This window comes from Protobothrops mucrosquamatus, unplaced genomic scaffold (assembly GCF_001527695.2).
Source record: "Protobothrops mucrosquamatus isolate PMUCROS unplaced genomic scaffold, P.Mucros_1.0 scaffold_224, whole genome shotgun sequence".
NCBI classification, from domain to species: Eukaryota; Metazoa; Chordata; class Lepidosauria; order Squamata; family Viperidae; genus Protobothrops; species Protobothrops mucrosquamatus.
In genome coordinates, this window is record NW_015386300.1 from 9,059 (window position 1) to 26,863 (window position 17,805).

The 17,805-nt window shown below is 35.6% G+C and overlaps 1 protein-coding gene across 1 annotated transcript in view; it reads right to left on the bottom strand.

Moving 5' to 3' along the window:
• Positions 1-6,462: 6,462 nt before the first annotated feature.
• Positions 6,463-17,805, bottom strand: part of DNAJB14 (DnaJ heat shock protein family (Hsp40) member B14) — a 23,963-nt gene continuing 12,620 nt past the window's right edge. The window contains exons 3-8 of the mRNA XM_015828269.1: positions 17,135-17,280; positions 14,096-14,278; positions 13,448-13,542; positions 11,954-12,063; positions 10,633-10,805; positions 6,463-8,052 (exon numbers count right to left, since the gene is read on the bottom strand). Of these exons, the coding sequence (XP_015683755.1) occupies positions 7,928-8,052; positions 10,633-10,805; positions 11,954-12,063; positions 13,448-13,542; positions 14,096-14,278; positions 17,135-17,280 (832 nt within the window). The 3' untranslated portion in view covers positions 6,463-7,927. The remainder of the gene's footprint in view (positions 8,053-10,632; positions 10,806-11,953; positions 12,064-13,447; positions 13,543-14,095; positions 14,279-17,134; positions 17,281-17,805) is intronic.

The window sequence follows — 17,805 nt, forward strand, 5'->3', positions numbered from 1 at the left end:
CCTACCCCTGGCCTAGAAAAAGCCAAAGCCAAGATTTGCAAAAACCTTTGCCATTGTGTGTTAGACTTGAGCACTATGGGCAACTTACAAGGATGCGTGTTCCTTCATGAAAACATTTTCAACCTGCAAACTGTCTGTTCAATCTGGTTTGTTCAACACACTGTAGAGCCTTCTTTTTGGCCCACTTTAATGTTCTACCTTTGATAGTACTAGATGGGAGTTTCATAAAATTTAATAAAAACTGTAGACCAGAATGAACCTGAGACCTTAGTCCATGTATTTCTTCACTGCCCCTTCTTTAAGAACTTATTTGGTGGTATACCTCTGCTACCTATTAGAGATCAAGCTTTCAATGAAGGAGAAATGGTTTGTTGTCTACTTTCAGGCTAGAAACCTTCCATTATGAACAGAGTTGCCAAATTCTTATTAGCAACTATTGCTATATGAAGTCTAATTCTGTCATGCAAAAAGTCCTTTTATTCTTTTATTCAAATTTTACTGTTTTTCTTCGTTATATTTTGTTCGTTTGTCCTCTGAAGCCCAATTAAGGCTGCAGAACTATATTCACACTGAATTTTCCAAAAGGCCAGAGGGCCTGCCTCACCTGGGGAGGGGTTGTAGAATAGGGGCAATGGCAGAGAAGGGTTTCTTCCTGGATCTCTTTGGCAGGCCTATATAATCTGTATGTGCTTGCTGCTAGCTAGTGTAATCATTTTTCTCTTCTTCCTTTTAAATTTCTTAAGGTTGGGAGAGTCTTTGGAATATAGCATGGAAACCAAGACTAGTAGTTGCATAGGTGGAGAAAAGCGCAACAGATATTCTGTTGATCAAATTTTCTTCTCTAAATGCAAGGAACTGTTTTTATAGTATAGGACTAACTCAGATATAAACTGAGAATACTTTAAAATCATATAATTTCTTTAATCACATTAGCTAAAAGCAATCTGATTAGAAGATCACACCTGGATTACTGCAACCAATTTTGGCCACCATACTACAAAAAAGATATTGAGACCTTGGAAAAAGTTCAGAGAAGAGCAACTAAAATGATCAAAGGCCTGGAGACTAAAACATACGAAGAATGGCTGCAGGACTTGGGTTTGGCTAATCCAAAGAAAAGAAGAAATAGGGGTGACATGATAGCAGTATTCCAGTATTTGAGAGGCTGCCACAAAGAAGAGGGTGTCAAACTATTCTCCAAAGCACCAGAGGGCAAGACAAGAAATAATGGTTGAAAATTGACCAAAGAGAGAAGCAACCTGGAATTAAGGAGAAACTTCCTAACAGTGAGGACAATTAACCAGTGGAACAGCTTGCCTCCAGAAATCGTGGGCGCTCCATCACTGGAGATTTTTAAGAAGAGACTAGACAGTCACTTGTCTGAAATGGTATAGGTTCTCCTGCTCGAGCAGGGGGCTGGACTAGAAGACCTCCAAAGTCCCTTCCAGCTCTATTCTATTCTTCTAGACGAACAAGACTTGTTTGCCCAACAAGTTAAACTATATTTGACAAACACGCTCATGTATTGACATAGTATGCCAAAACAAACCACATTAACTTGATGGTTTAACTTAAGACTTAACAGTTTTGGTTTAACCATTATGAATTGTAAATTCTGATTTAGGATTTAAGAGAACTTTACAAACACTGTCTCTGCTGTTGCTTCCATGTAACGTGCTGGTATCTGAATGTGTTCGGGCAAATAATTAGATACAGTCTATTCACACTGAAAATAGTTTTATTTTGATATAAGTCAGATATTAGGTACATTACAAATTAAAATTTTCTTTATTCCTAACCATAAATGTACAGATAAATAAAATAAGATCTCTTTTGTAAGATGCCATTCTAAATTTTAAAGGATTTTTGTTACTGGGCATCTTTGATAGATTTTTAAAGCTTAATTTTAAAACATTATCAGGTCTTCCAAGAATTAACACTGAAGTCCATTTAGATTTTTAAAGCAGACAAAACAGGTCAAGCAAATTCTAAATGTATTTACTTGACAATAAATTTATAATTGCAGAGCTCCTGCCAACTGAAACTTGCATATTTAATCAAGTTTTATAAAACCCTATGAGCAAACTGTAGATGTTATCAGATTGTCATGTGAAAGATTAGCAAACAGTTAAGAAATGTCTGTTGGTAAGACATCTCTATTATTTAACTTTATTCAAATGGAAAAATATGTATAGCTTTTAGAAAAAAGCAAATCCACACAGGTTTTAATTAACAGATTCTGTAAGAACTAGAGGGTGAAATCTTAAGTTTCATGAGCAGAGGTTTGCTCCTATGACCAAACTTTTTTCTTCCTCTGTGCTACATGAATATCTCACCCAGGAAATTTGTCTAGAACAGATTTTGACAGAAATTTAGGAGGAAAGAGAATGGACTTGTTCTTAGTTCTGATTGTTTATCATCCAGCATGTCCTCCCATATAGAGACGTACAGACATTTGAACATATCTGAAGAACCTGAACTAGCACTAAAATTGGCTAATTACATGATATGAAGCCATAGATAGCTCTTATTGCAAACTATCATTATGAGCATAGGTAATATTTACTGATGAATTTGCACACAACCTTTGCACTGAGCAATCCACCATTAAGGCAATTTGTTTTTCAATTTTCTTTTTGCAAGTGATCAGCAAATTTTGCTCATGTCTCCTTATATGCATTATGTGGAAGCAAAGACATAAGCCAAGACAGTTTCATTGCAGTGAAGGTTCAGACCTCACCTCTCAACTAATGTATCCCAATTGAAAGTGGGCAAGATTATCAAGGAAAGAAAAGGAATGGCAATTTCCAGGCATTTTTTTCTTGTTATGACATCCAAATCCCTACTACTTGTGCTACTCTCTGGACATATTTAGTCATACAATATTATACAATCGCAAGTTAGAGGTATGATGCTAGGAAATACAGCAATACACAGATGCATACATACCTAGTCATTTATAAGAGCAGCAGGTCCCAAACCAAAAGACTTTGGTGCAGTGAAAAGAAATAAAACACATAAGCTAACAAAAATAAATAAATATAAATATGCAACCTTAACATAACCCTTAATGTAAGGCATATAGTTTTTAAATCAAAATTGTAACAAAGCTGGCATATTATCTAGAGGCATGCTATTATTTTGCAAATCAGAAAAGCTGTTGTAATATTAACATTACATAGGCTACAGATAATCTAAACCTTTGGGGTCCTAATTTATTAGGCACTTTTGTAGAGCGGCCTATATTAATTTTCATGGGGCTGATTTGGAAAAGCCCATCCAGAAACCTCAGAAGTTGATTTGTGTTCACAAAAAGCAATGTCCATGTTTTAGCATATGCTTAAACTTTCACGTAAGGTTGCTATTAATAGAATTTTTATTCCTGAAAATAATTCTTGTACTGCAAGATCTGCCTATCAGATATGATTTTCCCCTCAATTGCTCCATTTACTTTGATGGATTGTTTCTTGCCATATTAGAAGAGAGCTTTTGATACTTGTTTTAAATTATTTTTAATAAGAAAGATTTGTATTTTTTAACAGAGGAAGCCCATTTTGGCTTTGTTAAGGATTATGACTCACTAAATCATAACCACATTGTCGGGTGTAGTTATACCTAATGCCTTGAAAACTGGAAACTGTTGTATACTGCACTGTTTAAAGCAGTGAAACAGAGATTGTAATGCATCCAACTGACATTCTAAAGAAAGAAAAAAGAGCTTGCAACTTTTTTTAAATATATCAAAGAAACTTAAAAGAAGCCAGTAACCCTTCCATTCATGAAACATTTAGGCCAAAGGAATAAAAAATGCCTTAACCAAGTGTTCCAAACTTAAGTAACCTGTAGTATGGAAAACAGAACTGGACAAATTTGCAAGAGAACTATAAACATATCTTCCAACTTTTTGTTCATTCAAAAGAAGCTTCATCTTTGGTTGGAATAGCTGTGATGGTGAAAGACTTTTTAAAATTATTTTTCCTTTGTTCTTTAACTAAACCACTTTTTTTTTCTTCCAAAACTAAAAAACATGATTTGGTAATAAAACGAGTAGATTGAGATTAGGGTGTTCATGGAAATGATTTAACACTTCTGTACCTGGCAAAATTCTGTCATCAAATTTATAGCCCTTGTGGCTATTTTCAACTAAAAATAAAAAGTGTAAAGCAATCAGGTCATAGTCCAGTTAAATTGGAGTGTGAAAGAACAGACTTTCTTAATAATGAAGATAAAACTTTTAGTAAAATGTCATTATAAATCCTGATTAAAATTATAGTTGAAAGCTATGTTTAAAGTGAAATACTGTCCATGTTTTCCATTATTACTAATGCTATTTAATATGCTTTCCACTTATTAATCCTAGAGGAAAATACTTCTAGGAGAATAAATGTTCTTGAAAGTTGAAGCTTAATTATATATCAATTTCATATAAAGCAAATATTATCCCAATTCTAGAAAAATAAAGGAAGGTATGGTGCAAATAATCAACATAATTTTCTACATCCTTATTCCTAACCAGAGGGATAAATTAATATAATTCATAAGTATAAACATTCTAGTATATTGTTTGCATATAAACTAATAGGCCAGTGATGGCGAACCTTTTAGAGACTAAGTGCCCAAACTGCAACCCAAAACCCAGTGCAGTGCCGGGTGGGTGTGGTCTTTTGGGTGGGTGTGACCCTTTGGGTGGGCATGGCTGCGGTGGTAACGGCAGACTGGGTGGGACTAAAAAGTTCAGTCAATTCCAACTTTGCAAGATCTTTTTTTTTTCCCCCGAGAAGTTGAAATTGACTGAACCTTTTTTTTTTTTTTTGCACACGGTGGCGGAGGCCTAAAGCGAAAAGGTTTTATAAAACCCAGCTGAAGGCCTAGGACTGGGGCGATGGCACACGTGTCCACAGAGAGGGCTCTGAATGCCACCTCTGGCACCCGTGCCATAGGTTCGCCACCACTGTAGTAGGGCTAATTAGTCTGTTATGAACTAGTAGTTCACCCTTGGAGATCCAAAACTCATATACTATTTGAGAACAAGTTCCACTAATTTCACCAAGTTTTACTTCAACACTTGGGCTTTGGATTAAGAGACACAATTTGAACAAGCAGGCTTTGTACTACTCGCTTTCTACTACTCTTACTAGCAATTTCCCAAACACCTGCTCTTAAGAGTTTAAGATGAAGTATTATATTATGAGCTGCAGCAGGTGAGGAGAATCAATATAAAGAGGAGAGTCACTTTAAAATACAACTTCCTAATGAAAATGCACCTTTAGATCCAAGCCCATGGATTCACTATGGAAATGTTAAATGAAAATCTTGAAAATCAACTACCAAATGAAAGTTACCAAGTATTTTTGATGATCATAGAAGTTTCTTTTATCTTCATTCGGCTTACCTACTAGTTAAATTTCAGGTTTTCAAAGCTTTCTTATCCCTCCCTTTCTCCCACCTCCCCCCAGGTTTCTGAAGTTTGAGCTTCAGTTTATCCCAGTTCAGGCTCTGGTTGCTTGGCCAGAGACTTATACAAATGTAAAATGCTCCTAGGGCACCCCCTGACATTCTCAATAGCTGTGTATCCCCAAAGAGAGCTGCGTTGTTGGCCAACTAAGCTCTCAATCATCAATCTCTGTGCAGAATCTATTATTCCTATACCATAAATGCATTGAAGTTTGGATTACTCGATTTGTCCAAGTTTGCTTAATGGTTTTTGAGCATGTTATTGCCAAAATTTATCACACAACATTTAGTTAGGCTCCTGTGCAGTTCCAATATCAGTGAAATTCAAATAAAAATAATCATGTGTGGATGTTACAAAACTGTATCTACACTTGCAATCATTAATTTATAGAAAATATAGAATTCATTATAACATATTTACTTGGAATTAAACGAAGGATCATTTATGAGATGTTGGGCTACCTAAATTGATTTTAGAACCAAATTACAAAATTTTGAATATTCAAATTTTAAAAAGTTGATTTACCATTACTTTATTTTGCTATTTCTATCGTTTTACCATTTCTTCCTATAAGGAAGGGTCAGAGACCAAGGCTGGTGCGTTCGTATGGAACTTAAAATGATAATGGTACCTGTAATTTCAGCATAAAATTAAAAAAATAATTCTGCAACTCTATGAAGCCTGAGTGATCTTCAAAATAAATCAAATTCATTAATGAAATAATTAAAATTACAGGGAATCTGTATTGTTTATTCCTCTATAAAACTGAAGATAGTTTGACTAAAATAGTTTGACAGAATCTTATATATACTATTTGTCCAACAATTTGATTGCAGATGAGGGAAAATAGATTACAGGAGGCTTGCTTTTTTCAGTGAAGCTCATAACTGAATTTCATTTTGAAACTAATTCAGAACAACAAAGAAACTTGCTACCTAAAAATGCTATGATGGGAATGTTCCCAGAACATTTTTTTTAAATCCAAAAATCATTTCACATTTTTCTCTTTTTACAAAAAACGTTGAAGTACTATTAAAATAGTTCTGAAATAATGTAGCTTTATAATTATCTGTTTAAAAGAAAAGCCCTTCACATATTGGTTGGGCTTTTGTTCCATAGCAGTAATGAAACTGTTCGTGTGACCTTATGAGTCAAGACTAAGAAATTTAAATGCCACCTATGACAAATTACAAGTTTTCAAAACTAAACTTTATATGCAACAGATCACAATGCAAGTTGTTTCAATGAAATAATTCTGAAGTACCATCTTTCAGTTAAAAATGGCATCTTTATATTACAATGATCTGCTGATTCATTTGAAAGCTACTTTCTAATCTTTCCCACATTGGCTGCCCTTAGAACTACAGTAAGTATACAAATTAATAAAAAATAAATATTTTTCCATATTAGTTATACGGTAGCTTATAAACATACAAATTCAGTTCTGAAATTCCAAGTCTTGTCTTTAGTTCTTGCAAAATCACCTTAAATTTAAACTGGCAAAAGTAATTATATAAGCAATATTTCATATATGATCTTTAGAAGCAGATCACTTTTATCATTAGTTCTACCCTTCATATACATATGGCCTGAAGCTGATATATTATGATTTTAACTCACATCCTTGAACAAGATCATGGCTTCTATTAGTGTTGATAATAATTCAGAAATAAGGTGAACCAAATAACCACAAAACAAAGGCACAAGGCTGAACTTTAAGAATAACTTTCTTAACCAACTTCTGATAGCAAAACAGGACCTGGAGCTGGTTAAAAACACTCCAAAATTATTGAATGATTATTATTATTTTTTTAAAAAAGTAAAATAAAAATCAAACTGAGGAGTTTGAAAAGCAGCTTTTGCTTAAATGATTTCTTTTGGAACACCAAAATATTCTGCTATTAGGAACTCATGTACATTCAATATACAACATTTCTCTTTCCCAGCATAGATCTTAATTTTGTTAACGAGGAGAAAATAAATGAAAAAAGAAACCTAAAACCTCTATTTCCTTCTTTAGTTCCACATACCTGACATCTGAATAAGTAATAATGTAGTCATATTATGTATTCCACCTATTAAAACTTTTAATATTTTAAATGCCTTCAGATGTCCATAAACATTTTATATACATATACGTAATTGTCTCACATATATTTACATGGCAAGTATTTTAATAACCACTACTTCTACATCTCTAGTGGAGCAGCTTGTCCAAAATGTTTTCTTGTGGAAAAGTTCACAGAGGTTTTGGGAGTAAAATATAAAGGACAATTCAATGATGTAAACCATCTTTGTCCTTTATTTCAGACTACATAAAGAGGCTATTAAATAATATTGAAACTTTAGGGTAAGGTTTTTGGAAATAGCTACAGAGTGAATTTTTTACATCTCTCCTTTTCAGTTGTCATGATGAAACAGTATTTTTCTTAGAAAGCATGTACGTCAAGCAGCATAGGTGAAAAATTTAGCTCATCCTCCTCGATAGATGCTGGTTAATCGTTCTAGCTCTTTGCAGTTGTCCATGGAAATAGCTTCTGCTTTCTTTCGTAGGCGATCATCCCGATAAACTTTTGCTGCATAGAGTAAATCGGTTTCTTTAAAAATAAATGGAAAAAAATATGTCAGAAAATCAAATTTAAACAGACACCCTCCCCCCCAGTCTAGGTTCTTCCACATATTACCAAGTAACAAAACTAAGATGATTTTTATCCAAAGGGTCTATTCTGCTTCATAATCTATTCACTTTTACATGTGAACTATTTCTATATCTGTTTTCATTAAAAATAGAAATGGAGGAAGGAAACATTATCATTCCATTAAATATAGTTTGTACAGATCTGACAGAGAAAAAGATGCCCAGCCAAATTATGGAGAATGGAAATGTTGCTTTGACCTTAATCTTCTACGTATTGCTTTAAAAATGTTTTACAACTTTGCTACTAAGATACAAATTTACATATGGATTTCTGCATATCTATGAGAATCAGTTACTCAACTGAATACAGAAACTACCCATCGGTTTATATCTCCATCAAGTCAAGTGAATTAGGTGTTATCTGAAACTTCTGGTTGACCTTATCACTTAAATATGAGCCAGCAGTGTGCTGCAGCTGCCAAAAAGGCCAACACAGTGCTGGGCTGCATTAACAGAGGGATAGAATCAAGATCACGTGAAGTATTAATACCACTTTACAATGCCTTGGTAAGGCCACACTTGGAATACTGCATCCAGTTTTGGTCACCACGATGTAAAAAAGAAGTTGAGACTCTAGAAAGAGCACAGAGAAGAGCAACAAAGATGATCAGGGGACTGGAGGCTAAAACATATGAGGAATGGTTGCTGGAATTGGGTATGTCTAGTTTAACGAAAAGAAGGACGAGGGGGCACATGATAGCAGTGTTCCAATATCTCAGGGGCTGCCACAAAGAAGAGGGAGTCAAGCTATTTTCCAAGGTGCCTGAAGGCAGGACAAGAAGCAACGGATGGAAACTAATCAAGGAGAGAAGCAACCTAGAACTAAGGAGAAACTTCCTGACAGTTAGAACAATTAACCAGTGGAACAACGTGCCTCCAGAAGCAGTGAATGCTCCAACACTGGAAGTTTTTAAGAAGAGCCTGGACAGCCATTTGTCTGAAATGGTATAGGGTTTTCTGCCTGAGCAGGAGGTTGGACTAGATGACCTCCAAGGTCCCGTCCAACTTTTTTTTTATTTTTTTATATTATTATTATTATTATTATTATTATTATTATTATTATTATTATTATCCAATAATTTTATCTAATTATTAAAATGTGCATTTTAAAAAGATAGAATTCTGCAAAAAAGGATAAATAAATGCAGAGAAATCAGTAGAAATTCAAGTCTACTTTCTGAACCACTGATGAATATAAAAGATAGCCTCAACTGTACAGCACCAAACTATTAACAAGGTTGTAGCCTCCTAATTTCTTGCCTAGCAAATAACAACTCACATAGTGATTAAACCTATAACTGAAAGGTACCCAGAAAACCAATTTTATTTAACCACGCTTGAAATTGGCTTATAAACCACTTGCTTTATGCTATCAGTTATTGCTATTGATAATTGGTATTACTACTGGAATCAAGTTCAAATGTTTCATTAGGAATTGCTGCAGAATTGTCCATCCTAAGCAGCATGGGACCATGCTTTTTTCCCTCTTCATTAGAAACACATGTCTTGTGCATAGTTCCCTGTCTTTATCTGGTGAGTATATGAAGAGAGGAAATAGAATTGCCAAACCAAATATGGTTAGTAAGGCTTGGCTAAGCATCTTGACTATAATTTTCAATTTAGAAGAAAAACGTCATTCATCAAACTCGTACCAAATGGGATTCCGTACAACTCCTTTTCTTCATCAGCATTCACTATGTTGTCTGAATTGTGACAAATGCTAGTAAAAAATAGCACTGAACTCTTACAATTACCAAAATGTTAAAAGCTATGCTGCTCGGAAGAAGTTTATAGAATGACTGCAAGGATGCAATAGCAGCGAAGAAAAAAATGCTTCTTGGCCACCAACACTGCTATGTTACAATGCTTTACAGGAACTGTTAGTTTACATCAGGGGTAGTCACCCTTGGCTCTTTTATGACTCGTGGACTTCAACTCCCAGAATTCCTGAGCCAGCTGTGCTGGCTCAGGAATTCTGGGAGTTGAAGTCCACGAGTCATAAAAGAGCCAAGGTTGACTACCCCTGGTTTACATGATTGTTTACATGACCTTCTCAAAAGCTTTTACTCCATTTGTATTCTAGTACTTTCAAAGAACCAAATTAACAAAATTAAAAGAAGGCAGTTCTACAATAAGTTAGTTTAATAATATACATAAGAACTATCAATAGTGGTCCAACATTATTATCCTCATACCATATTTGAAAAAAAGCGGGGAGGGCAAACCAAGAGAATCACGAAGGGATGGTGACTGAGGTAAAACAGAATTGGAAATTTTATAACTGATACATGGAATTTATATAACTTCTAGTTTTTTATAAAGTACCAAAAAGTAGCGCTGGAAGAATTCTGCTGTTGTAATCTCTGAGAATTCTGGATAATTTGAAAGGATTTTTCCCTCCAACATTGCTCAGGGAATTCGCCAATAACTCTTTCTAGCTATGTTTGAGAAAGTGTTTAATGTCAGCTATAAAACTTACTTTGTTGTCTTTCTTTCCAACAGTTATTTCGAATATTTGAGACATAGTCTTCTTCCACACTCTTTTCCACCTTTTGCAAATTTGGACCTTTGTATTCATTTTTAAAGTCCTTGTTGACATAATAAACCACACCCAGATTTTCTGTCTGCATCTGGATTGTCTGCCCTGAACTCCTGTAAAAAGATTTCCATATCAATTGTCAGCATGGGTGAATACTTCAAAGTATCTATAATGTATGTTATTCATTTACTGTTTAATTTCCAAGCAAATAATTATTGTTGCAAATCCAGAAATCCACTAATATTGCTTTATTCACTGCCTCAATAATTATGAAGCCAGAGGCACGATCCCAGCATGCAACTGGAATCTAGCTTTTAATATGGCAACATTTGCCAATTACTGTTATATATCATTACATTAATCAAGTAGTACACACTTGGCTATCAGAAATACGAAATATGAAAAACATTTGTTTAAAACGATTCAACTAAAGTTGATTATTTCTCACAAATGTTTTCCATCCCCCGGAATTCCAATTCCAAAAATCAAAACATTTGATTTTAACACAAGAGTGGCATGTAATCTTGGAGGTATGATTGGTGGCTTGAAGGTGCTCCTTCGCCTTTTAAACTTGGTTTTGCTTTTTTTAATCGTGTTTTTTCATATGGGTTTTATAGCTTTTATCTATAAACTGCCCAGAGCCACTTAGCTAGTAAAATTGATAAACAAAACAAAACAAAACCACAGAATGCCTTCTGTAACTTTTCCTCTCATGCTCAAGACATTTATTTAGGTAGCATTATCTACCACTATCATGCATAGATTACTACCGAGCAGACCTGGATTTTTAATTAGTCGTATCAGATTTTTAGATCAATATCTACAGAAATGTACAAAAGGAAAAGATTGCATTTCTCCTTATTACAAAATAGGGTTATTACACTGATTTGATGCATACAAGAGAAGAAAAAAAGTTGCTATAAACAAGACCAAATAATGTAGAATCAACAGAATGATTTTTAAATAGCAATTTTACAGAAAATTTGCTCTTTTGCAAAACATGAACAAAGAGTCTTGTGTACTTTTAAGTATTTATGAATATATTTTGTGAACCACAATCCATTTCAGGTTCATCAAATATAGTACCAAAAATTAAATATCCTATATTCACCCAGTTGTTATTATAAGGACAGGGCCCAAGAGGGAATGAAAGGCAAGAAGGGTAAAAAGAGATGCAAGAAATAAATGAGAATTATTTATAGGCAGTGATTGTTAACAAAGTAGGGGCAATAAAGATAATTATAAATGTATTATTACTTACGATCTTGGATATAAGGAATAAGGAGGATTGGATACCATCAACTGGCTAAGCAAAGAAACAAGGATCAGCACAATAATTGGCATCAACTGAATGAACATGGAGAACCCCCCCTGGAAAACAAAACAGAAATCAATGAAAAGAACTGCGGGATATGTGGTTATTTTTTTTAAAACTGAAAGGAATCTATCCAGCCCACAAAAGCTAAACAGAAACTGTGTACCTGTAGCAGATCCCTATAAATTTTCTTTAAAGCTTCTGAAATATGTGCATCTTAATAAATCTTGTGTTATTAATAATCCACTATTTTTAAATTTAATACTGTTTAATTGTAACTTACAAATGTTTTAAATCCATTACCTTGTATTTTAAAATAGGCTTCCTCAAAATGTGTTCTAATTTCAACAATCCAGTTTGCCAAATAGACATATGTAAAATGTTCTGAGTTCAAGCAATTCCAAATTCAAAACACCATTTAGACCATTTTGCAGGTCTTCTGAATTTGAAACGTTAAGTTTCCTTGACATAATGGAATTTTGAAATCAGAACCTTTGTTATGAATGCCCATAATTAATATGATCCAGACTGAGAAAACAGTACAAATAACAATCTACAAAATCAAGGCTTGAAACTGATCGAATATGGTTTTCCCATATCACTAAATAGCCAGATTCCAGAATTCTACAGCTTTTTTCAGGCTGCAATATATTAAGGTGATCAGATAAAATCTTTGAAGAATTGTTTAAAGGAAGGAGTGTGGTTCTGTGGTAGAAATGTCCTTTTCAAACCTCTGTATTAAGCAGAACTCTTCCCTCCCTCCCTATGGCCTGGGGTGCTTGGGGTTAGGGCTTTATACCTCAGAAAGCATACATATGGACCCAACATTTATTTATTTTATTTATCTATTTATTGAATTTATATACCGCCCTATCTCCCTTATGGGACTCAGGGCGGTGAACAGGCGATAATAAAAACCACGATAAATATACACAAATTTCTGTTCTAAAATCAAATTAAATAACAGGCCTGCTCTAAAAATACCCCATACAAAACCCCCACTAAAACCTAATTAAGACTATGCCAGGCCGGCCGCACGGAATAGATGGGCCTTCAGGGCTCGGTGAAAAAGGCGCAGGTCTGCAACTGTACGTAGGTCGGGGGGTAGGTCATTCCAGAGGGCAGGAGCTGCCACAGAGAAGGCTCTCCCCCTGGGGGTCGCCAGCCAGCATTGTCTGGCCGACGGCACCCTAAAGAGGCCCTCTCTGTGGGAGCGGACTGGTCGAAGGGAGGTGTTTGGTAGGAGGCGGTCTTGCAAATACCTAGGTCCATTTAGATTAGACTATATTAAATTTATTAGCATTTCAATTTTTGTTTACTTGCACATTCATTTATTAAATGTTGCAGGCGTGCCTTTTTTAAAAAAAAGTTTAGAAAATTTAATATACAGAAAGGCATCCCAGATTAGATTGAGGAAATAGTTACTCAGAAGAAACTTACATCACCCCTTTCCTCTTCTCTTTCGTGTCCGCTATGACGATGCTGATTATGGTGACTATACCCAGACCGTCCATTAGAAAAAGAATGTACACTTCCTATAAACAAAACCAGATGGAGTTGATAGAATTTAAATACATAATTAATGTTTTAGAAACCTTTCATTTGAATCTAGGAATGGCAACCTGCAGAACCCCCTTCAAGCACAAACCTGTTTGATGCTATTTAGAGGTAGAAGACATAAAAAATATAGCATAAACCTTAAAATAGATTTACTGTAGCATAAAAAGAAAGAAAAAATCCTTAAGCTATCTTCTGTCCCTTAATTGCCAAGAAAATCCTGAAAATGTTGCCATTAAACTGTATGGCATTTCCTCATCCATTCTGCATGCAATCTTGCTCACTGCAATTCTCAATCTCAATTGTACAATTTCTATGGTTGATCAAAAAGTTGCCCATCCTTGCATGAGGCAATTCAATTGTTCTATTTTTGTCCTAGAGCAGTTTTATAATTGATAATGTTAACACACACAGTATTTAATTAATTTGTTACGATGCTGCAAATGAATTCTATTTTAGGATAGAGATTTAATCAGTTTTATGACTGACAAAAAAAAGTCTGAGTGTTATTTTTTTAACAGCTAAACAGACCTGTTGGAAAGGCTCCTCCAAAGAACATGTTGAAGAGGTCCTCTGGGGTAATATCGGCTTCACATCCCCTGTGGAAATTAAATCTACCATTGCCTGGCTGATTGCAGGGGTCTTCGCTGCCTGTGAGATCGTACTGTTTGCGTTTTTCTGGATTACTTAACACAGCATAAGCGTTGCCAATTTCTGAAAATAAAATGTAAAAGAAAAAAAGGCAAAAAACCCGAAATGAATACAGATATGACTACTGCTGTCCAGCAACTCAAAGTGTAAAAAAGGAATGTTTATATCAGAAAGCAAAAATTAAATATAGCATGATTTGCAATATCCTTTTCCACACATCGCAACAACCATGCTGTTGAAAATGCAGTGTGTAATTTGCTGCATACTATATTTCCGCCTTTTAGGAATAGGGAAACACCCCCCCCCAAAAAAATAAAAAGTTACTGCAATGTTATCACCATTCCTGTTACCTGTTTCTAAAAATTTGCATAGCCTGAAGAGCTTAGTTTTGTAATGTGTACAAAAATTCTTGAGATGATGGAAGTTCTATTTTGTAACAATTTTATATTGTTTGTTTATTTATTTATTTATTAAATTTATTAAATTTATATACCGCCCTATCTCCTTAAACTTACACTCAACTCTTTTTATTTAAATTGCTTTTATGTTTGTTTTCTGCACACTATTCTGGAAAATGTGGTAAGTTTCATAAGATGCCAAAAGTAAATAACAGTAATGAAGGTCAAAAAGTATCACCGTACAAATAAAGTGTTAGTCTTTCCTGAGACATGACAAACTAATTTTCGAAAAGCTTTTCTTTGGATTTTCCTGCCATATCTGATCACCATTTTGCTATTTAATTTAAATATTCTATAAACCTAGAATTTCTAAGATATTTTTGCCTTCAAAAAGCATTCTTCCTGAGATGGGCAAAGTTATATTAGATCTTGTTTACCAATTAGAACAATTAAGAGAGGCTGATTTAGGTGTAGCTAAATTTGGTTTAAAAACTCAAAAGTACTGTTTTGAGAGATTTAGTGTTATTTGGTTCCAAAGCATCGTTCCAATTTCCAGAGGGAACTCTGGATTTAGTAGGTGATCAGCGAGAAGTGCAAAGCTGATTTTCTCCCACCTTATTTGTCTTTCTTCTGCTATCATTTCAGCATTTTCTTTGAATGCACCTTTTGACAGAACTAGTTTGATAAATTTCATTCACGTATTCAGAACTTAAAATGTAGTAGCATACAGCTTATAAATAATTTTCTTTTGCCAACTCAAGCAGACTAGCTTCTTTGCAAAGACTGAGTATGCTGGCTAGAATCAAGTATCCAATAGTAGATTTAGATTTATTATATATATATATTTATACCCCGCCCTTCTCCCAGAGGACTCAGGGCGGCTTACAGCCAGTTTAAAACAGTTTATTTATTTATTTAATACAAATACAATACAAAATTTAAAAGAATAATTAAAAATAAATATTTAAATAGGCCGTTACTACTAAAAATTTAATTAAAACCAATTTAAAATACCCCTAGGCCAGTCCTGCCCGTTGAAACAACCAAGTCTTGAGGGCGCGGCGGAAGGAGGGGAGATCTGGAATCACCCGGATCTCTGGGGGCAGTTCGTTCCAGAGGGTGGGTGCTCCGACAGAGAAGGCTCTCCCCCTGGGGGTCGCCAGCCGACACTGTCTGGTTGACGGCACCCTGAGGAGGCCCTCTCTGTGGGAGCGTATCGGCCGGTGAGAGGTAATCTGTGGCAGAAGGCAGTCTCGGAGGTAGCCAGGTCCAATGCCATGGTGCGCTTTAAAGATGATAATCAACACCTTGAAGCGCACTCGGAAGGCCACAGGCAGCCAGTGCAGCTCGCGCAGCAGCGGCGTTACATGGGAGTGACGAGTCACTCCCATCACCGCCCGCGCGGCCGCATTCTGGACTAACTGGAGCCTCCGAGTGCTCCTCAAGGGGAGCCCCATGTAGAGAGAATGAAAACAAACAGGAGTACTCGTCTGTAAGTGGTGCTGACTGATTTTTCCCCATAGAAGAATTGATAGGTCAGGGGTAGGCAACCCAAAACACTCAAAGAGCCACTTGGTCCCGTTTCCCCCCGAAAACAAAATACTGGGAGCTGCAAAACCCTTTTGATATCTAAAATGAAGATAACACTGCATATATCCTTTTTTACTATATATAGTATAGTAAAGTATCTCATAAAGGTAAAAAAGGATATATGCAGTGTTATCTTCATTTTAGATGTTAAAAGGGTCGGTCTCTCTCTCTCTCTCTATCTCCCTCCCTCTCTCTCTCTTTCTGCCCTTGGTCTGCCAGTTCTGTTCCTCCACTTTCTTTCTCTCTCTTTCCTCTCTCTCTCTCCCTCCCTCTCTCTCTTTCTCTCTCTCTCCCCCCCCCTCTCTCCAATCTTCTGCTCACCTGGCAAGCTGGCTTCAAGCTGTTCTCCAACAAGCTCAGGGGTAGGCAACCTCGGCTCTTTTATGACTCATGGACTTCAACTCCCAGAATTCCTGAGTCAGCATAGCTGGGCTAGGTAGCTCTCTCCTGCCCTTCCTGCTTCTTGCAGAGACGCAGCAAAGGGAGGAGCCCCGCCCAAAAAGCTTTTCAGCTTGTCGGAGAACACCGTGAGTGTACTCTTTTACACATATACACACAAAAACACAAACACAGAGAGACAGAGACAGAGAGAGAAGCAGGGAAGCACAAGTGCCTCTCTCTGTCTCTGTCTCTCCCTGCAAATGGCAGAGGAGGCTGGGAGCCACAGGGGAAGGCTCAAAGAGCCGCATGTGGCTCCGGAGCCGCAGGTTGCCGACCTGTGTGATAGGTCAATTGCCTCATCCATCTTGGGCAAACAAAAAAATAGGACTGAGCTTTTATCCTCACACAGATTTTTTAAAAATGCCATTAGAATATATTTCTGGATATATCCTGCTTTAAAAAGATGTATAAGTAACCTAATCAGTAAGGCACCAGCAATAGTCAGTTCTGCCTTGGAGCATTTTATTATAAAAGAATAATGAAATATTACTTTTAAAAGCTTCCGTTGCTCCTGGTGCATGATTTTTGTCAGGATGAAACTTCAGAGCAAGCTTTCTGTATGCTTTCTTCAAGTCTTCTTCACCTGCATCTTTTGACATTCCAAGGACCTCGTAGTAATTTTTACACTTTTTTATGCTGCAGAATAACAAGAAGTAATTCTTCAGAGACCAAGCTTTAATGCATATTAAATCTCAAAACACAATGCGAGAAACATATTGTTTAATTTTCAAGGTTACATAACTTTCCTACTGTTTGTAGAGCTGATATTTTTATCTTAGACATCATGCTTATTTTAACAGGTATGTTGTGGCAGATATCTATGGCATTATGATTTCAACTAAATCTTTTATACCTGAGATGCAAGTGGCTGTGATTAACAAGAAAACCACTTTCCAGAAGTTAAGATTTATTCAGACAGAATAATTGGGAAACAATTACTATTTCTATTTTTTTTCAAAGAGTTTGATTTTGATTTTGATTTTATTAAATTTATACCCCGCCCTTCTCCCGGAGGACTCAGGGCGGCTTACAGCCAGTTTAAAACAATGATATAATACAATACAAAATTTAAAAAGATTAAAAATAACTATTTAAATTTGGCCGCTTCTACTAAAAATTTAATTTAAAACCCCTTTAAAATACCCCTAGGCCAGTCCTGCC